Source organism: Rhipicephalus sanguineus, chromosome 9 (assembly GCF_013339695.2).
Source record: "Rhipicephalus sanguineus isolate Rsan-2018 chromosome 9, BIME_Rsan_1.4, whole genome shotgun sequence".
Classification (NCBI taxonomy): Eukaryota; Metazoa; Arthropoda; class Arachnida; order Ixodida; family Ixodidae; genus Rhipicephalus; species Rhipicephalus sanguineus.
In genome coordinates this window covers 81,748,939-81,771,229 of record NC_051184.2, presented here as the reverse complement: position 1 = coordinate 81,771,229, position 22,291 = coordinate 81,748,939, and the positions used below count along the sequence as shown (strand labels likewise).

The 22,291-nt window shown below is 43.5% G+C and overlaps 1 protein-coding gene across 3 annotated transcripts in view; it reads left to right on the top strand.

The window, feature by feature from the left end:
• Positions 1 to 22,291, top strand: part of LOC119405960 (EF-hand calcium-binding domain-containing protein 14) — a 45,238-nt gene that overhangs the window by 10,384 nt on the left and 12,563 nt on the right. For 2 of the 3 annotated variants that reach the window (XR_007417556.1, XM_037672786.2), the window contains exons 3-10: positions 6,106 to 6,242; positions 8,390 to 8,488; positions 10,339 to 10,449; positions 11,144 to 11,230; positions 13,842 to 13,967; positions 16,140 to 16,214; positions 17,902 to 18,009; positions 19,445 to 19,540. Coding sequence is in view for 2 of the 3 variants with exons in the window: in XM_037672786.2 (XP_037528714.1) it covers positions 6,106 to 6,242; positions 8,390 to 8,488; positions 10,339 to 10,449; positions 11,144 to 11,230; positions 13,842 to 13,967; positions 16,140 to 16,214; positions 17,902 to 18,009; positions 19,445 to 19,540 (839 nt within the window). In the remaining variant the exon portion in view is untranslated. Of the gene's footprint in view, positions 1 to 2,404; positions 2,533 to 6,105; positions 6,243 to 8,389; positions 8,489 to 10,338; positions 10,450 to 11,143; positions 11,231 to 13,841; positions 13,968 to 16,139; positions 16,215 to 17,901; positions 18,010 to 19,444; positions 19,541 to 22,291 lie in introns of all 3 variants that reach the window. The other variant, XM_037672787.2, reaches the window with a different exon arrangement.

Below are 22,291 nucleotides of genomic sequence, written 5' to 3'. Positions count from 1 at the left end.
GTCGCAAATGGCCGTGCTGTTCATCAATGACATGCAGAACTCATTGTAGAGGAAGTACTGCGGTTCGGAGGCTCCTCTAGCTTGGAATGAGGCTGCATTTGCCTCAAAGTTGTCATGTAGGTAAGAGAAACAGAGGATTATACATTCCAGCCAGGCATCATGAAAGACTATGAATCTCCATTCATCATTCGCAAGCAGTTATCTTTGACCTGCCATTAGATGCGTGCAGATTAATCAAGTAGCCTCTATGAACTATGAATCGAGTAGCTACCATGAACAACTATGGTCCTCAAACTTCAAGAATGAAAAGCACAGAAAAATGCCAGAAAATTGCTGTTTTACAATGTGTGCATTAGATCTGAGAGTTCCAATTGCACATGGCCTGACATAATTAAATTTTTGACCAAATAAACAGACAGAGGCTAACATGATTAAACCTTTTATTGCTCCCACGGGTAGCTGCTCTGTGTTCCTGCTATCTCTTGCTCATAGAGACGGGCGTTCAACTTAGTCCCAAGACAGGCGCAGTACACTTTCTCAGCATAATTGAAAACAAACATGACGTCTCCAAATTGTCACTGATTTAGAATGATCTGTAAGTTAGGAACAAGCAACTTCAGAATTTAAATCAGGCATGTAACTTCCGTTTGTGTAGAATGTAGATGGAAATTCTATTCTTCAAAGTGTTGAAATATTTTGTAGCTGACCTGGTATAGTACCCTTCTAAGAAGTGCTTGTGGTAGAACATTTTTTAGACATTGTCATAGATCTGATGGCACCTGAGGACAGAAATTTTATAATATGGGATATAATTAAAACTCTCTATTCTTATTCAGAGCTACTGGCATTGAGATAACCTTGTTTTGAAGATGCTCTTCAAGTTCCCTTCACTTCATGAAATCAGATCTTTCATTTGAAAAGAGACTATTAGGCACAAATGCACTCATCTGTCCTTTGATCATTTTTTAGGAGCATTGAAACTGTGTTCCTGATTGATCAGCTTCAGTAATACATATTGTCATATGTGACAGCCAGTGTACTTTATCACTGCAGTGATGAACATTCCTTAAAGGGGCCTGAAACACTTTCTCAACGTATTGAAAAGAAACATTGTCAATCTGTAAACAAGGCTCCTGCGAACATGTGAGTCGAATATAGTTGCACTGCGTGCCGCGAGGAAGTTACAATATTTTGTCGAAAACAGCTAAACGTTGCTTTCTATCTCCTTCATGATGTAGTCACCGGCTGCACAGCAAGCAGATCCAACAGGTGTTGGCTGTTTTTTAGTTCACGAGCACTTATGGAGTGATAGTACCGCTGCTATTTTTTAGAAATGAACAGCAGTGTCACATCTTAGCAGTGTCAAAAAGAATGAAAATGTATTTCATCTTTGATCTTTCTGGGCTTGATCGATGGTCTTCTACTTAATGTTTTTTTCACTCATGTGAGGGAGCACATTCTACATTTGGGCTCTTCCAAACTCCACGCACCTTAGTGAGCCACTTGTAAGTTTTCTTAGAATTGTGCTCACAACGACACTGTTCACCAATGCGTACTGTCATCGCCCAAACCACGTGTACGGTTTCCAGAACATGTTAGCTTTCTTCTATGCACCTCGCACATTATACACCTTGGCACTTATTGCGTCCTATTGAGCTACTGGAAAGCACTTCAAAATATGCAATACAAATCTAGCTACAATACGTCAATCAAGTTGGCGCAGCTAAAAGCCAATGCGCACTATTTACTAGCGCAGCTCGGCCAGATTATAGCACGCAAGCTCACACTCCAACACGACGGTTTCACTTTGTTTTAACTGCATAATATGGATACTGTGGCCATCACGTGTGCTGCCACATGTCATTGCCATGCGCACATGAAATGGAACGTGTTCAAAGAAAAAAGTACGAGGAAATTGCCAAGGCCATGATGTACAGCATGCAACTTTTGAGCAGCGCCTCGCCATCGCACTATGTGTAGTTTCCAGTGCTCTCATTGAAACGCAAGGAGAGAGAAAGTGCTTGGAGCACCGTCTGATCAGTTATGCTGGACAGGCACGCAAAAATTTTACAGCATGAGATTCGTGAGGCGCTATAGCCCACTAATTAGGCCATCTTATGATTACATAGAAAGATGTTTTGGGGCCTCTTTGACGCTACATTTTTGTCATCCCACTGGTGAATGCACTTTACAGCCACAAAACAAGTGAACTGTGGCGTTTATACATATACCCATGAGCCTCGTTTGACGTGGCTTCTACCGCTGACCTTACCATTCGGCAATGAATATCCCAAAAAGCAACCAATGCCAGTAGCCTGAAGAGATCAAGGACGCAGTTATTAATTCAGTTTAACGAGGAGGCCAAGGTGGTGACACTGTTGTTACCCCTTGCCGCAACACCCAGGCCGGTGCGATGGTGGGCCTGGCTACCAGTGGGGCTGGTGCTGCTGGTGGGGGCAGCGGGGGCGCTCGTCTGGTTGCACCTCACCCTCAGGCAAGACCTGGACAGTCTCCGGGCACACCTACACCGAGGTAACACCAACCACTACCCGTGGTGGTAGTTTAGTCCTCAACTACACCCATAGGTCGGCAAACTCACTCATGAGTTGACTTTCTGGATTGCAACCACTGATAACTCGTATTTGAAGGTACGAGATCAAAAGGCAACGTGGAGAGCACCGATTATTGGCATTAAACAGCACTGACATCACAATAGGAAAAAAGCTAATTATACTTTAACGCACTTATAAGTCAACTCACTGAGACGCAGAGTCTGAGCCAGTCTGGTTGAGGAAAATTTCGGTGCGTCTGAGTACGAGTGAGCCCTGAGTGGGAAATATATTTCTTGAGTCTGAGTGAGCTCCATTTTTTTTTGCTGACCTATGCCTGTGTCACAGTTACATCACATTCTTATGGTGAACAAACGCGGGTCAAGAGGCACCGCATCAGTTTGCACCGCACCGCAAGAGGCACCGCAACTATAACACGCTGACAACGTTCAGTGTGCAAATGTCGGCTTGACTTCATGAACCTGTGTCAACGTTTATCTTGGCACAGTCTGTCTAGATAAGCTATGCCAATGAACATGCATGTTGTGAGGAATGCATGTGCTTCTGCATTCAAGCGCACCGTTCATGTCGGTAGCCGGACAGATGCACCTTAAGATTTGCTTGTGTGAAATCTTAGCATGTGCTAATTTAATGTGCCTGCCGTACTCACTTTAGGGTCATGTTCTGATGTTCTGATTGGCACACAACACTTCAACGCTGTCAAGAACTGAAAGTAGGAAGTTTCTAAGGTTTTCATGATGGTATTTGTAACACAAAGTGATGACAGTATATGGAGGTAAGGCAGACGGTACTGGGTGCGCATGTAACCAGACTCTACACACTGTTCAGTCAGGTCATGGTCCCAGCGTAAGTGGATAATAGGGAAGAAAGGGTGCATCTGAAAGTTATACTGAAGCACGCAACATGTAATGTTGCTTTTAACTTTTTCTTTTTTCGTGACATAGATAGAACCTGCTAACAAAACAGAAACAAGGCGAAATGCAAGACACGTCCACATACTGTGTGATCTCAGTGCATGTTAAAGAGCACCAGATGGTCTAAATGTTCATGAGACCTCCACTACGGCTTGCCTCATGATCATATTGGGATTATGGCACGTAATACTGCAGAAATTTTGATGTTAGCAAAACTGAGATGCGTCCGCACATAGAGAGCCACACAACAACGTTGTGCCTATGCACTCTGAAGTAGTGCTCTCGCCGGCCACTACGCGGCGCCACCGTATGTGTGCATTGTGAATTGCTTGTAAGGGGTGCTTACGCAGTGGGACCGTTTTTTTTTTTTCTTTGCTACTCCTTCCCCTGCTGCTCAGGGCTGTTTTTCTGTCATTTTTCTTAGTTTACGCAGGTAAACCAGCTTGAACCGTTATTTTTTTCACTCCATAACTGAACTCTTAACTTGACTGTTTCCATGGAAACGGAGTGGGACAGGCTTTAGTTCAGCATTCTGCAGACTGGTCAGGGCTGAATGGAACAATCTCTTTCATTGTGATGTACCCCTGATATTTTACACTTGTACACTTTTACATCAGACATGCGCTACCTTTGGCAACTGCACATGCACACCCCTCAGTGTCACGATCTTGAATTACTACACTCAAACCTTATTATAACAAAGTTACATTTTACACATAAGTTTGTTGTATCCGAAAATTCGTTATAAACGTATATTCCGAACACTGTTTCTAACACAATCCCCCCTATTCCTGGTACCCTAAAGTGATAATGTACTGATGCAGTAAGCTTCCTTTCCTTTTACTGTCAATCAATGTATCAGTCAATTAATCAAGCATTCTGGTAGTTCACCAATCAGCATGCGGCACCTGGAGTGCATGTTGTGCTGTAAAGCATCGCATTATTTGTGCATAAGCTGGTGCCTAATGTATTGATAGTGCGATCGGCAGGGCTTTTATCCTAAAATCAAGAGCCTAGCCACCTATAATGTCATGTAATAATGGGTTTTTATATCGGTTTCTAATTACGCTTATCACTGTCAAAGCAACATTGCTGGTTTATGTGCATATTTAACATCTTTCAGTATATGGGCCGTTTTGCTGTAGTGGGCTTCTCCCCATGAAGACTCGTATTGTGGTGAAGCCAGCTTTTAAAGTCACCGGTCAAATGAGTTTCATTTCGGATGCAACTGGAGCCATGTTAAGGTTCGCGTGTCCTTTTTTTTTTCCCCGCAAAAACCAATTTAATGTTCTGAGAGATGTTGTATCAAATAAACATAGCGCTTTGCCAAGCACGGATGTGTCACGCTCCTGAACAATTTCTTGCGATGTACCACGTCAATTGTACACTTGTGTCGGCACTATGAAAGAGGAGCGAACAGTGTGATGTAGAGGAATAGGTAATTGCGCTTCTTCACTGTTTCTTGTAGTGTATTAATCCTTGTGCAGTCTGTGCCTCTGAGCATTGCGATTTGCTTGCTGTGGCACTTTTTCAAATGGATAGACTAAACCAGTGTGCTCTCTATCATGACGAAATGTTGGGCAGCTGAAATGTTAGCATTGCCTTGAACGCACTGTTAACTCTGTTGGACTGTGCAAAGAGGCAGATGCCCAACAACTTTCAATGACTTTTCTGTGCAAATGTACTTGACTACAACCTCTGTTGCCTACCTGACTGCTTTGTTGCATTGACCACTGTCCTACTACAGGTACTGTATTTAATACAATACACATGACTGACTGATTTGTGATTTGAAGCGCTGTTATATGCTTGGTTCGCTTAGCTGATGTACTGCTTTGAAAGCGCAGCACTTACCGGTTGTTTTATCATTGACTGCTCGCGCCCAGATTGGTATCAGTATGCACAGCCAAAAAGCGTAGAATGGATGTGTGGTGTAGCGTCGCTGCAAGTACGATACAATAAAAATCTTAATGTAATGCAGTAAAATGACAAAGATGACCAAGAACACAAGGGAATCAACATAGAACATATAGTGCACTTCTAGCTAGCTTTGACATTTGAGCATTTCTCTTTAACAGTGTTTAACAGTCCGCCACAGCACATATGCTGAAAAGCTCCTTCCTCTAACACAAAACTACAGTAAAGCTTGGTGGAACCAACCGAAATTAACTGCTGATGATATTTATTCTTATTGCTCTATTGTTCTATTTATTCTTATTGATGATATTCTTATTGCAGGTCATTCTTGTATGTTTCACATGTGGCCACACCACTTCACTGCTATAGTGACAGTGTGAGGCAGTGCCACTTGTGTACTAGGCATGTGCTTAGGCTCACTGAATACTATTGGGTTCTTGCTGTCTGTCATGCCAGTGTTGGCATGAAACATTGAGTCCACACGAGAATGATTCAATTTGGGACTTCTTGCATGTGCCACTTTTCCGTGTGTAAGTTTGCTACCCACAATTTGGTTGCTGTGTGAAGTGCCACCCTTCATAATCAATTCCTTTCCAGATACATCAGTTTCTGACTACTTGTTTTCTGGCTTTGTATCTATGTATTCTGTCCAGAGCTTTACGCGTCTGCAGTCTGTTGTGCTCAGTGCGAAAATTTGCGTGCAGTGGACGTGGATGGCAAGAAGCTTCCCGCACAACTGCACGACCTCCATGCCCAGATCAAGGGCCTCGAGCAAAACCTGAGCAGCACGGCCACCGAGCTGCACCGAACTGCGGCAGACCTCGTGGCACTAGCAAAGCAGGTCGGTGCATCTCACACTTCTTTGCAGGTGCTTCTACGGGAGGTTTGTGAAAGCCCTGTTGCTTCTGAGGCATAAAATCTAAATTCTTGCACACTACAATGATCGTCGTACTTACATGCATGTTCAGAAGCTTTGACTGTTGGGCCAGTTAGTGCATTATTGTGAAATTGTTGAGCAACGCAACACACGGAACAGGAAGAAACGTAGTGCATGCTCTTTCTTCAACACTTTAAAAGGGCACCGGGAAATGTACTTCTCGCCAGCTACACATGCTTAATAATGCTGTTGGAAGCTATATTTTTATGACAGGTCTGAATCACAATTTTACAGAAGCTTTGCCAAATTTCTTTGAAGCGGTACCCTGTATTTACTCAAAGGTTTGTCTACAGCACCCCCCCTCCACCCTCCCCTTTTTTTTTCTGAGCCATGGGAAAAATACTTCCACAAATGTCACCGCAGTGGACTGTAGAGGTGTCATACCTTTCTTACCTCAGGGTTCGTAGCGGTCCTTGAAACCCTTGAAAACCCTGGAATTTTCAAATAGCATTTTCAAGGCCTTGAAAGCCCTTAATTTTTTTGTAGGTCCTTAAATGTCCTCGAATTTTGTCAATACACTTTTGTGGAGCCAATTTTTAGCGTTTGCATTTTGGATAGTTCTGTGCGAATAATTGAGCGCATATTACAGTTGTCAAATTTGCTATGATGCTAATTTAAAATTTGAAAATATTTAAAAAGAACGAATTATTTTACTACGTGTAACCAGACTTAAAGGTGGTTGGTTTCACTGCACCACGGGACTGCTCTGCCGTGAAACTCTCTTGTCAGGGGAAATGCATATCAGTGCGAAGCTACGCTTCTGCACTTCAGTCATCTTTTTTATTAGCTTCTTATATTGCCTAAGTGTGAGAAATTTTAACACTTATTTTTAACACTTAAAGGATTAACGAGAATTTTATGTTGTGGCAGTGGGGAGGGAAGGGTGCCTGACCCTTTTGTAAATGCGTGTGTGTGTGCATATGTACTCATCAGATGAACGTGTTCATGGCCTAGTCGGTACTTGCTATGTGACATAACTGCCCCTAAAATGACACAAAGTAAGTTGGAAGTGCTGCCCGTGTTGTCATGTTTGTGTTTCTTTCCTGCATTTTTGTGTTATATTAGCGGCAATTATGTCATCTATATATTCGTATAAGTTGAAAAAATTCTAAGGCTGGCGATGCACAGTTTGTGTGTGTCTGCTTGCGCACATGCTCATGCGATACACCCATATTGTGAGGTGAATCAGTTTAAGCAAACTAGCAGAAGAATACTGGAACCTGCAAACGACAGTTTAATGCCATAAAACCTGCAGTGAACAAAATATAAGCGAAGAAAGGAACTGTAAAAACTCCTTGATTTAGCTATTATTTACAAAAGAGTGCCTGCTTTGGCTTGTGTGCAATGAAAGATGTGCTTCATGCTGTAAAAGCTGCTGGTTCCTTTTTCTGCCATCTCAACAAGTGTTGTTTCAAGTCTTGAAAATTTTTTGTTAGGTGCTTGATAGTCCTTAAAACCCTTTGAATTTGTTTCTTCGAAGTTGCTATGAGCCCTGTACCTTGTTCTTTTCTTTATTTTTTAATCTTACGTTCTTGCTGTAACTTTTGCTTGGGTGGTAAATGTGATGCTGAGGTTGTTTTGTTTTGTTTTTTGTTTCTTTTACATAAAAAAATATGGAGTTGTCTTATTGACAGAAACGTACAGTTATGAGCTAAAATTATGCAGCACCAATAGTTGTGAAGATTGGCTGCCCTCACCTTGCAGAATGAAACTAACTATAATGTGCCACATTTTGAGCACAAAAGCTAAGTAATATTCCAGCACACACCTTAGGCAAAGCCAAATAAGCACGATTTTTGCCACCACCAGTCAGGTTAGCTATTTCAACTACTTGAACAGTTGGAGACTAAGAACATTTGTTCAGTCATTCAAGTTGTGGTGTATCAGCCATTATTTCACGTAATGATACTTGGTCTTCACCCTTTATTTGAAGCGATGTTTCAGAGGTGGTGCGATTAAGGAACTCTTTAACTATGAGGGAACACTGCTCGTGGTGTACAGCACACTGAGGCTGTCTGATGAGCTGTCCTCACCTCTGGTGTCGTTCACAGGTGGCTGATCTCAAGGCAACGACAGGCAGCTTGCAAGAGAGCGTGGCTTCGGCGCCCCAGATCAAGGGGCTCCCCAGCGCTGTCACCGATCTCAAGCAGGTGGGTACCTCTAGGCAAATTAATGCCTCTACTTTATTAAGTCCGCAAACACCGTCATGCCTTCGCAATGGTGCACGTTTACGCCTGGGTTATTCTTTCAAGGATAACTTAAATGCACTTAATGCAGGAGTAGGTGCGTCAACAGAGGCAAGCCTGCCCAGAGCTCTCAAGGTGCTAGAGCTGTTGATCTCATCAACCAGAATAGCCAGTCACATCATTCGGCAGGCAGAACACATTACACGACACGATTACGTGACATTCCGTTCTTTACATAACACACATTGTGGTGTTGTAGTGGACGTGCAGGAACATTATAGTAGTGGATTTATATATACAGTAAATTTACAATATATATATAATTAAAATACACTAGATTTATCAACCAATAAGATTGTGTATATGTGCAGTTAGTCGTCTTTTATGTGATGTGTGTGTTGTGTGGGAACTGAACCTAGAGAAGAGCCTCAAACATGAAATGTTTGACAGACACTTGCATCAGATACTTATTATGAAGAGAAACTAAACACTAACATAAAAAGCAAAGTGAAGGCTGCTATGTGTACTAAAAAAAAAAATTTATACCATCTCCCGCTAAAGGGGACCATGAGGCGATGTGAAGCCAGAGCACTTGCACGATCGCATTCCGTTGGCGTTCGCTGGGCATGCTACCGACCTCGCGTCGTGGAACGCTAAGAGGAACACTACGCGCGTCGTGTCTTCCCTCTAGCCTGGCCGTTAATTCTCACAGGGCGTGCGGGGAACGTCGACAGGCGCGTGAGAGAGAGGCAGCGTAGGAGAGGAGAGAGAGGGTGAGGGGACGCTCATGCGCTGGCCCTCATCGCGGCGCTGCGCAGGAGAGAATTTCGGCATGTCGAGCCCGTATTACAGAGGAGCCAACCGAGGCAAGCGCTGGACTGAACGCGCGCAGCGCTCTACACATGAAGGAGAGGAGACTAGAGGAGGAGAGTAGCGTATGCGCCGTGAGAGCAGAAGCGAGAACGCAGGAGAAGCGCAAGCAGGTGCTGGTAGAGAAGTGGAGAGAGTAACGCGCAGCTGTTGGAGAGAGGGAAGGAGGAAGAGTCGCGCATGCGTAGTGTGAGTGCGGACATCAACGCTGCGTGTGGATTACCATGCCGCCTTACATACCCCCGAGCAAGAGATACCTCGCATCTAAAAAGTGGCAGCGTTTCAGGGACAGCTTGGCTACTTTCTTAAAGTGGGGCTGTGATGAAGTCAGGATAGTTGTTTTATTTTTATAAATAGCTGGTGTTCAGATGCACACCTGAGCAGTGGCGCCCTCCCAGTTATATAGACCAACCTCAAGGTCTATGCTTTTGCTGGCAGCGTGCGCCTAAAGCAAACATGGGAGGTGGAAACGTGCTATGAATGACTATTGCATTTGAGGGCACCACCTATACCCGCTTATTCTCTACAGTACAATAGCCGCAATCTTGGTACACACTCAGTTGATATTTCCGGGGTTCGCTTGAATGGACCACGACTCCTTCACAAAAGGATCATCTACTATGTATCTCAGATCAGTCAATCAATTAGTCAATTATTTTATTTATGTCAAAATCAGTAAACAGACAGAGGAGCCCAGTGAACTTCCACTTATGACTGTGTATTTCATATTGTTGTGTATTCATATGACCACTATGTTCAGTGACTACGTATTCATATGACTTATAGTCATGTGAATGGTTATGAGTATACTTATGAGTCATTATGCTGACCTATGTCTGCAAACATGCACGCAACTATCTCACGATTCTCGTAGATCACGATTGCATTCTATACTGGCAACAGCATTGAAAAAAGGTTTGCCCCCCTGTGTATGTTACGTGCAGAATGTGGCCAACCTGGGCAGCCAAGTGTCCAGCCTGGATAATGGCCTTCAGGCCCTCAAGGAGCAGCACAACAGCCTGCAGGTGCTGCGCAAGGACATAGACCAGGTCAAGGTCAGTAGTCCCTTTTTTATTATTATTATTTGAAGTGAAATTGGCATACTGAAGAAGACTATCAGTAATATAAAAATAATGCAGTGCCTTCAACTAGCATAATAAGGTTCACACTCGGGTCTCTTGTCTGCACTGCTTCATCTGTTGCATTCTCAGTCGTGTGGCTGGAATGGTAAACTTTTAAACATAGCTCTCGAAGCAGTGGACTCCGCACGAATGTGTATAGTGACAGCAATAGTGCAGGCATTTGAGGTGTTTGCAGTGCTGTTGCCATTGGCACCATCATTTTGACGCAGTGTGAGCAGCGCGTGCGTGACTCGCACATAGCTGTTTAGAAGTTTGTCTTAGAGATGGCAGGTGCGCAGCGTGGTTAGCTTCGAAATGACGAAGGCACTGTGCTGGCATGCCCTTGCCTCATCATAATCACCCTATCTTGTACGAGCTGATTACATTTTGTCCCCGTGAACTTCCTAATTTCGTCGCTCAGTGTAACTCGCTGCCATCCTCAGTTGCATTTCCCATCTCTTGGTATCCTTCGCGGTGAAACTGACATTTTTTTCGCCATCACCCTTTTACTTTTGTTGAGCTTCTATCAGTGTTTGCATGCCTGTCATGCCATACTGCGAGTATTTGCAGAGTTTCACACCCACATATGCTAGCTCCTAACACATTTTTTTTTGCCTTTTCTTGGCAGGAGCAAGTCCAGCGGATCAGCAATGCTTCCGCAGTAGCCGTCGATGACCAGAGTTCGACGCACACCAGTTTGCACGACTTGGAACAGGTCAGGGTCTCTCGGTCTATCTCTGAATTTAGTGGTCTTTGCTTTATACATCGATATGAACCCGCTGAAACCGTTGCCAGAGATGCCTCTACACAGAAGACGAGGTCTCACAAGAATATGTTTAGGATAGACCTTCTTTTGGGTGAAATGCTTTAGCTGCTTTAGTTCTGTCTGCAGAGAGTCGCAAAAAGTTTGGTTCTGGTTTAGTAAAGTTCTTTTTTGCTTTGCCCAAATACGGAACCAACCAATTAAGAGACTGTCGTTTCATTTAAGTATTACCTTCATTTGAGCGACCTCCATTCACCGAGATTCTACTGTGTTTACTTTGTACAGAATGCGGTACACAACTTAAGAGGTCAAGCAGATGGCGCTACAAAACAAAATTAGCTACATGCTATAGCGACCAGGTTTATGCATGGATTAAATCTAGGGATGGGCGAATATTTGGGCATTTCGAATATTCGAATGAATATTACAGTATTCGAATTCGCTTCGATACGAATTTAGTTTATTCGAAATTTCGGAGTATTCGAAATGAACGAATATATGTATACATTTGACCGCACATAACCCCCTGTAAAGGGGGTTACACTGCAGCATCTGGTTGCTTTGTTGTGAAACAACCCATCCAGGGGAAATCTGCACTGCTGCGAGGCCACACTTCAAGGGTAAATGTACATATCTTTTTAAGTTTAAAAGCGTGTTATATGGGCTTATATGCGCTAAGTATAGTAATTTTTAAATTACAACGATTTCCACCACTTATAACTTGCACCCTACTGCTATTCAAATTTTTATACTATTCACTTCCACTTCATTTCAAACCAAAGAAGTGACATTCACTCATACCTAGTTCCAATCCTTAAAAATATTGTGCAAGGGTCATGACAAAAATGCTCATTTTTCTTAATAATATGCGGTAAATACTATTCGAACTATCCGATTTGAAATTATTCGACCAAATCACCATTCGCTTCGGATTCGCTACGAACCTTAAATTCACTATTCGCCCATCCTTAATTAAATCCAGGGTTTAATAAAATTTCACCACGCAGTTTTAGCAGCACTGGCAAGAACGAGTACTGTTTTTGACTAACCTGGTCTGTTTTTCTACAATTCTCACTTTACACATCATTGTACGCCCTTGCAATTTTTTAATAATATTGTGCAAGCGTCAACCCCTGGACAGGGTAATGCCTTATATAGGGGACGAATGATGAGATTTTCTGCATGTTGTGCAACTGCAGAGAGCACACGCTTGCGCGACTGCCATCTGCTACGCTGTTTGCTTAGAGATGCATGCACAATATCATCCTTATCTGTGCTATCATGTGTTCGGAAAGCCGGTGTGACGCTGATAGTCGTATCGCTGAGCTTGTTGCTTCTTGCCAATACAGTAAAAGCTCGTTAATTCGGATTTCTAGGGACCGGAAAAAATGTCCGAATTAACCGAATGTCCGAATTATCGAATGGTCGAAATAAACACAATAAATGCACGAGTTTTTTCAACATACCTTTACTTAACAAAGTAATCGCGGATGCTTGTGTTTTCGAGCAGAAATTCGCGCGGACACAATTTTTCTGAGCCCTTCAAGGTGCTCAGCAGCTCGCATGATGTCTGCATACCGCAAAAGTTTCACCCGTCATCCACGCTTTTCGGTTGGCACGGTAATCCACGGGAAGATTGTTGTTCTTAAAGCAGCGTGGCTTTTGAACCTTTCCGATAACGAGAAGCGGCAAGCGCTCTGTTCCCGTCACGTTGGGGGATAAAAGTACGGTTACTCGTTCCTTGCTTCTTGCCGCCGATTGAAGGATCCCCTTTCATCACTCTTCATCACTTCTTGTCGGGAGAGCCCGTTATTCAGAGCACGCAAAATTTCTACTTTGGTGGTGAAGTCCTTGGCCTCGTACTTGGGCCGCTTCGCCGGCGTTGCCATCGGCGGAGAGTGCGGTCGCACGAGAAGTCGGCACAAAAGCACCAGCAACGATCAAGCTAAAGGAGCCGTACTGAAACTTTCCTCGATAAATCGGCGATCAACGATGCAGCACACCAACGGGAACAAAGCAACAAAACCCACACGCGAAAAAAAGGCGTTCAACCAGTCTCAATCCAAGCCAAGTCGATAATTGATGTCCATGGCGATGCTGCGTTTGAGCTTCACTTCTGTCCCGAATTGTTCTTTTTTCGTTTTCGAGCCTCGCCAGCGGCCCGAAAGTCGCCGAATTATCCGATTTGCGGTCAAATCTGTCCGAAATAACGAGCGCCCAGTCTCATAGAGTGATGCGTATATTTACAGGGACCAGATGACGTGTCCAAATTAACCGATTTTCCGAATTAACGAAAGTCGAATTAACGAGCTTTTACTGTATTAGGAACTACCATATCCTTGGGTCAACGCTCGTGGGTTGATATTAAAAAAAATTGCAAGGTTGTATTTACCAGCTCTTCTGTATATCTTTGTTACATATCGCGTAGCGTGCTGGCTTTACAGTATGTGCCCGCACACTATTACATTGGAACCGTCTTGGCTAACCTTTCTTTTTTTTTTTTGTACCATCTATCTTAACGTGAAATGCGTCAATAAACCCGGCCTCGCCTGTCATCTCGCAGAGTGTGCAGCAGTGCCTAGGAGAGGTGCGAAATGTGGTCGACCAGAGGCTAGTCGGCCTTGAGTCCGGTCTCAAGGAAGTGCACACCACCACTGAGAACCACACCGACATTCTGCTGAGGCAGCAGGTGAGTCTGCTCAGTGTAATGAGTAGTGTGCTCAGATGAGGTCACAGCTACCTGGTAGACTCGTGTGAAAGCCACATTTAGTACATTGCAGGAGTCTGAAACGCACGGCCCGTGGACCTTTCGCTAGCAGCCCGCAGCTTCACACGGAATAAAGTTTTGTGACTTTGCCAAATAGTACTTTCAATATTTTCTTGCCTATTGCAATTAATAAAGCTTTGTTTCGGCTAAGGTACAGATACAGGACTGGTCTTAAGCATTTATTTCGTGAAGCACCCCGTGAAGTCACTGTGAGTTGAAACATTACTGTGGAATGGAAACTCTGTATTTCAGAATCATCGTCGAGATCCTAGTCATTGTGGAAATCAGTATCAATAAGTTTTTCGAAACCCGACGTCAAATCGCCTTCAGAAATGACCTGTATATGGGATATGGGAAAGGCGTTCTTTCTAGGCTTGTGCGAATATTCGAGCACTTCGAATATTCGAACGAATAATACAGTATTCGAATTCGCTTCGATTCGAATTTAAATTATTGAAAATTTCGAAGTATTCGAAATGAACGAATAGGTGTATATTAGTCCGCTTATAAACTACACAGAGCCCAGGCCATGACGCTTAGACTCCTGCAGACTGATTCATATCCAAATCTGGCCTTATTTCACAAAATTTACCCAGATACTTACACTAGCAGCTTGTGTCCCCTTTGTGGGGAAATAGCTAACTTAGAGCATATGCTCTGGCGATGCCCCTCGTTACTGGGCAGTGAACAAGCCGACCCAGCCAAGTGGAGCTGCGCCATCAGAAGCCCCAAGAGCCCACGATGCGGCGGTCAGGCTAAGCCTGCCCGTCCCAACGTGGGAGAAGCCCACTGCGCGCTAGTCGCGTCTCTCAGGACTATATTTAATAAAGTTCCACCATCCATCCATCCAACCCCCCTGCAAAGGTGGTTTCACTGCGGGGGAGGGGTGCTATACCGTGAATACACCTTTCCAGAAAAAATTTGCAATGTCTGTTTGTAATCTCCTGTAAAGGTGGTTTCACTGCAGTAGAGGAGTGCTATACCGTGAATACACCTTTTCAGGAAAAGTCCGTACTGCCGCGAAGCCCCACTTCAAGGCTAAATGAACATACATATTACCCTCACATCGATTCATCATTTTTTAAGTTTAAAAACTTGTTATACCGGCTTATATGCTCCAAGTATAGTAAATTTTAAAATGTAACATATTTTATAGGTTATTATTTGCATACTACCGAAAGCCAAATCCTGCTTCTATTAAAAGTTGCTTCTACTTCCTTTGAACCAAAAAGAATGACATTTGCACATGACTTGTTATAATTTTTAAAAAAACGTTGTGCAGGTTGGTTTGGTCATGACAAATATGCTCATTTTTCTTTATAATATGTGATATATACTATTCGAATTCGATTCGAAATTATTCAACCAAAATCACTATTCGCTTCGAATTCACTTCGAACCTAAAATTTACTATTCGCACAAGCCTAGTTCTTTCAAATGGCAACTTTAGGTGACATTTTGGTCAAGCTCTCTCCCCCCCCCCCCCTGTCCCTTCCCCCCCCCCCCCTGCCCCCCACCATATTCACTGGCCCGGCCCATGCGGGACTAATTTTCATGACTGCAGCCCACTACCTGAGATGAGTTTGAGACCCCTGATATATTGTCATGCATCACTGTTTTCCATTTGGCCACTGTTCATTTCTGCTTTTGTTTGGTGTTTTCGTCACAGCGATATGTCTAAAATAGTTCCTTCCACGCCAAATTGCTGCAAGTTCTTACGGGCGGCCATGCAGCTAAATGTGTTTCTGAGGGTGATTGGTTGAGCGTAATACTTTGTAATAGTTCTAGTATGCACATGCAGGTGTATTTATTAAAAATGAAGTGTTGTTCTTGAATGTGCTTGTTTTTTTGTTGGTTACTCTGTAGTTGTGTATTCCTATGAATTCCCATACTAAGCTCATAGCATTGTATCGTATGCTCTACATTAAAACATAATTGAGAATCTTCCCTGTAATAGCTTGTATTATTTTCTTCCACCCCTGTTATTCTTGCTGTAGTATATTATTTTCTAGCCACTCCCTTTTTTTTTTTTGTGCTGCCATACTTGGTGAGATGCTGTGTTTGATACAGTGTTTTTGTTTTTTTTATCTTCAGACACAGCTGGAAGGGGTGCTCAATTGCACCCATACCTGCCCGGCTGACCTGTCACCCGAGAACCTCAGCCTAGCTGTGAGTTGTCACCTCAATCTTTTGACTCGAGTTTGGTACCTGTTTGCATTTGTGAATTGAGTCAAACCTATCGAAGCACATTTAAATTCTCGCTCCTGTCGTAGTTTTGTGCTCCATGTTTATACACTTTTTTTCTTACTTTACTCCAGTTCGTTTGAAAATTGGAAACATTGAGTATTCGTTCCAATGTGCACAAACTATTTTCTTTTGACTATTCGTGTTCAGTTTCCTTAGGAAATGCTGCTACAATTTCAAAGCACCCTAGTTTTTACATTTGCCACGAGTGATGGTGTGTGTGGCATGCCGACTCCACAGTGGCTACATTGTCGTTTCTGCATGCCAGATTTCTCTGGCAATCACTGCTCTGAGAATACATGCAACCCAATAGTGTACAGACACCTTGGCAGTGTTAACCACTCACCAGCATAACTGCTATCAATGTTTAGTGTACAGTTAAACCTGCCTATAACGAACCTCCTTACAATGAATTCCTCGATACTACTATTATGAAGTTTTTCTATTCCCCACCATTACTGCATAGAAGCACATGTATTTGCGACCTCAGTGTAACAAAGTGGCAGCGGGAGACACCCTTGATATAACAAATTTTCGCCACTGACAACCGAAGGATTTTGCCCCGAAATTTGTCATTTTGGCATGGGCAGGAGCAGCACGCGTCTTCTGCGGTTGCCCCGCCGCCGACGAAACGCGACGCGGGAGCGGCGCACATGGCGCGCTTGAAACCCCGGCAACTGCAAGGCGAGAGCAAGCGCTCTCATTTGTGCGTGCTGGTGTGTGCGAAGCGGGCCTGCTCCCCTCGAGCTGGCATTCCTGCCGCCACAGCCACATGCCCTCCCCCCTTCACGCCTCATCCAGCCGCTTGCGGATGCCACCACGCTAACCGCGCCAGCTTTCTTTTAAAAAAAACAAAAAAAAAGGCTTTTGCGTTGGCAGCGTCACTCTTTGGTTATTGCAGATGTCTCTGAACTGCACTTCGTTAACGTGACACCAGGTGACGCCACTGAAAGAAAATCCTTGCTCCGTGTCGTTACGCTTCGAGTTTGCGTCGCATCTGGAGAGCACCTTTGCCAATATTTTGTGGTATCCGTGTCGTTCACTCTTCGTTTCCGATGCCGCGCACACGTGGTTTCACTGCGCTTGCATGGAGCAGCCCTAAACAACATGCAACTTTGCGATTTTTTATTATTCTTTTTATGTGGGCAACTGTGTCGTCACTACCGAGGAGGTGTCAAATGAGGCGCTGGTGGAAACTGTCTGACACCACAATGACAATGACGGATCTTCGGATGTCGACTCGTCACGCGCTTTGCCGTCTTGCACCGCGCCGCGGGTTCGCTAGACCGTGGCCTCCGCAATTAGCGCCAGCAACGCGTCGGTTCATTGCCGGAGCCAATCTCGGAGGCCACGGCTAGACGATGAGGGAGCAGCGTTGTATTGATGTCCTACGAACGTTCAGTATTGCAAAATAACGCAGTTTTTTGTTGCTAAATAAATGTTTCGGGTGAGCTCTGCCTTCGGTTCCCCTTTTGTTTAATTTGTATGTTTCATTTCCGAATTTTTATGCTGAAACCGCATATAATGATAACCTGCTTGTAAAGAATTTTTTTCATGAAATTGCGAATTTCGTTATGTCCCAGTTTAACTGTATTAATGTTCTTTATTTTAGTTGGATCGACTGCTGTCTCCGAATGCTACGGTCAACGGATCCACCGTGGTGGACGTTCTGAAGGAAGCCGGCCACCTGGGAACCGTCTACCATGGACTGCAGGCGCAGGTGAGCACACTGGCCAAACTTAGAAATTCAGCCATGTTTTAACTGAATGCTCACAACACTCTGTTACAACCTAGGAAGCAACATAAGCTCCTCCCAACGAACAGTGGGGCTTCTGTCCTTCACCTGTGAATGACAGTCGTGCTAACTGGTTTCCGCTCGAGCCCTTAGCACTTTTTCTCGGCTATTGTAAATGCCACGCATATTAAGAGTTAAAGGTCCGTTGTTATTAGCTAAAGCATTACGTTTGGCTGAACAGCAACGTCAGAATCCCTGACGGAATTTACCAGGACATTCAAGTTTCCGACCCAAAACCGGCGACACAAATGTGCGCCTGTGTGGGAAAGTCTGAACCGGGTCATGAAAATGGGTAAGTCCTATTGGATGGAGCATTTATGCAAGTTCTCACTGTGGAAGGGACAGTGATGGCTGTGGGTGGAGCTGACATTTGTTCTTAGGTCGTAACCGAGTATAGCAGCATCAAGCATGGATTATTGCACTGTCTGTATAGTGCAGTGAAAAATTTGTGTCGTTAGTGCACTGATCGTTACTGAGCATGATGTCATGCATTCGATACCTGCCGCATCAGCAGCCACATTTCTATTGGGGAAATGTGCAAAAATGCTTGTTTGCTGCTGAGGTTGTTTACGCGTGTTTCTTGCGCTGCAAACCTACTCTGAATGTTTTATTGAAAAAATAAAAAGCCTGTGAAGGAGATCAGGTGCGGACCAGATATTGCGCAAGGTTGTTTTCTGCAAAAGCACTGCTGTCATCTCGGCCACCAATGCATTTTTCCCTTTGACTTGTCTCACTTGCTTTGTAGTGTACACCTGCAAGTTTCGTTATTTTGCTTGTTTTTTTTATGTGCAGTAGTTATCTTCCCTTTTCTGTCTTTGTCACGTGCCTTGATTTACTCCCGCAAACTCAGTTCTTGACAAAAATATCTCATGTGAGTCACGTAGTTCATGAAAATGTCCTTACTGGATTGAAACCACTGATAACTCGTATTTGAAGGAACAAGATCAAAAGGCATATCGTAGAGCATCAATTATGTGAGAAGTTGGTGTTAAGAAGCATTGACACCATGATCGAAAAGCTCATTTTATGCTAACGGACTCATGAGTCAGCTCACTCAGACTCGGATCGAACCGTGAGTCTTTTGGTGAGTCTGTGTCCAAGTGAGTCCATTTGAGAAAAAATTTGGCAATTCTGAGTCTGAGTGAGCTGCACGTTTTTTGCCGACCTATAGTAATGGATAACATGTAACTGCAAAAACACACTTACAATGAATATGAGATACACTGTAACAAAACTATACTTTCGTGTCAATTGCAACTTAGTAGTTCTTAGATTTTACTGTATAGTCCATACCTTGTAATGTCATGATAAATGGCCCCCTTTTCTTTCCCTCTCCCCCCTCTCTCAACGTGTTGACCAGCTTGGCGTCAATCGCTCTGCAAGCGACGAAGTGGCCGAGCTCCTTCAACGGGCTACCCTCTACACGCACATGCCGCCACCACGTCACGATCCTCAGGTACCCGTATACGTTCTGCAGTCTAGTTCCCAAGAGCAGTGACGTGGCAACGAAGCATGTGAAACTGTGCGGAGTTATTGCATTGTATTGTGTTCTGGAGAATGTGCCGTACCTTAGCGTGCATAAGCCACACCCGAAATCCAGCACACTTAGTACCAGTCCTGGTAGTGAGCTTAGCCTAACAAGCTCAGCCTTCAGTGTGGGGCTAGTGGCATTACTAAGCGCATTGTTGCGAAGCAAAAGCACATTTAAGCTTAGCACATCAACGATACTGAGAATTGTGCCGAGTTGTTTTTATGAAAATTTGAATGACTTTCAGATTTTTTTTCCATAGGTGTGTGTATGTTTGAAAGTTTTGAATAAAGGCTAAAATATTGCCCTATTCGATTTATCTTCAATTGAACAGTCACTGTAGCAAATATGAATATTTTAACAATAGTTCTCTAATACTTTTAATTAGAGCTGTGCGAATAGCAAAATTCTGGGTGCGAAGCGAATTCGAATAATAAAGATTGAGTGCGAATCGAATCAAATAATTTCGAATAATTTTCGAATATTTCTCAAACATTTTTCCAATAATTCGAAGTGAAATTACAGAAAAAGTTGTAGAGAATCCCTAAGTATGTTCTTGTGAGATAGCAACATGAAAGTGTTTCTTTTCGCTAGGTTGATGAAGCGCTGGTGGGGTCATATTTCATAGTTATCTTTCTTATCAAGAGTGAGGCAATGTAGAGGCCGAATTGTATTTATGTACATGATTTGGTGCAACCAAAGTGTTGCCGACAGCACTTTACACGTGATAGGCAGAGATGCCATTTCCTCAGCCTCTCCTTCTCTTTCAACTGCTGTGGAAGGCCAACTGATGTGGCGGACAAGGGTGTGCTCCCTTCAAATCCAGAGTTCCAAATCTGCCTCGTAGACGTCGATATATAAGAACATATGAAATTTTGGATGCTAAAAAGCTTCGGCGTCCGATTTTTCGGACTTCCTGCCCAAATTTCAGGTCCAAAACAGCATTAATTGAGCCCCCAACTCTGCCACATCTTTCATCTCCATATTGGAACCAGCGCTTTCTTGAGTTAATACATTTGCGACCGTAGCGGAGCTTGAAAGGCAGCTTTGCCGCAATACGGGGGTGTGACGAGGTGAAGCATATTCAAAGTCTAGGGACCACTTCCAAACGGACGTTGACTGTCTCTTGGCTAAGTTCGACCGTAACGGACCTTGAAAGGCAGCTTTGCCGCAATACGGGGATGTGAGGAGGTGAAGCATATTGAAAATCTAGGGACCACTTCCAACCGGACTTTTGTCTCTTGGCTAAGTTCGACCGTAACGGAGCTTGAAAGGCAGCTTTGCCGCAATACGAGAATGTAATGAGGTGAAGCATATTGAAAATCTGAAGGGGTCACTTTCAACCGGATGTTGACAGCATTTGTCTTTGGGAAGTTCGAATAGTTCGAATAGTAAAATTTCAGTGCGAATCGAATCGAATAGCAAACACTATTCGAAAAATATTCGAAATTTCGAATATTCGCACACCCCTACTTTTAATGTTAGCTGTGTGCAGCCAGGCACGAATCCGTGTTTTTTGTTGTTGTTGTTGTTTTCTTTTCAGAGAGGTCCTTTTGTGATATCTCTTTATGCTGCTTTTTTTTTTCATGTTGACTACAATTTGTTTGAACATTAATCGATGCTCTCCTCACAATGCGTGTGTAGTAACCATAAGAAAAGAAATTGCTTTTGTGATTTACATTGTGTTACTGTGTTATGCACATATTCTAACTGGTGTACACAAGGCTGCCTTATTAAATTTCATTTTGATAATGGATGACCACGTACACTCAATAAATGTCCTTCCCGCATGAACTACTTCTAAAGTTGTATTTCTTACACATAGTACTTCAGTCGTGGTTTTCATAAACCGCATTCCGTAGCTTGCAGTGTGATGGCGCACTTGACGACATTGTGAACACTATTGAGAAGCGATCACCTCGTAATAACGGTGGAAACGGCAGCTCAATTATTTGGCGAATGTTCCAAAAATATTCTGTTCACATCTGGCAAATTGCATTCACATGCCTGTAACCTTCTCACTTCTTTTCTTCCCTTTGAGAGCGTTGTCATTGGGGTGCATGTTACATTTGAGGGAATGTTTCACATCAGTGTGTGCAATATGGTACCACAGCTACCCCTTTAAAGCGCATATCTTGCATTTTTTTAACCACTTTGTGGTATTGTTTTCAGATGACAATGCTGTAATCAATAGGGTGATTCAGTTTGCTCAGAAACTCGTCAGTAATTTGAAATGACCAAAAGGTGATTTGTTGAAAGCAATACGGGTAGCTTCTGCATGCAATGTCTTCGATGATATCACAAACTACAGCCGTAATGCAAACACAGTGCTGTAATCAATAGGGTGATTAAGTTTGCTCAGAAACTCGTCAATAATTTGAAATGACCAAAAGGTGATTTGTTGAAAGCAATACGGGTAGCTTCTGCATGCAATGTCTTCGATGATATCACAAACTACAGCCGTAATGCGAACACAGTGCTGTAATCAATAGGGTGATTCAGTTTGCTCAGAAACTCGTCAGTAATTTGAAATGACCAAAAGGTGATTTGTTGAAAGCAATACGGGTAGCTTCTGCATGCAATGTCTTCGATGATATCACAAACTACAGCCGTAATGCGAACACAGTGCTGTAATCAATAGGGTGATTCAGTTTGCTCAGAAACTCGTCAATAATTTGA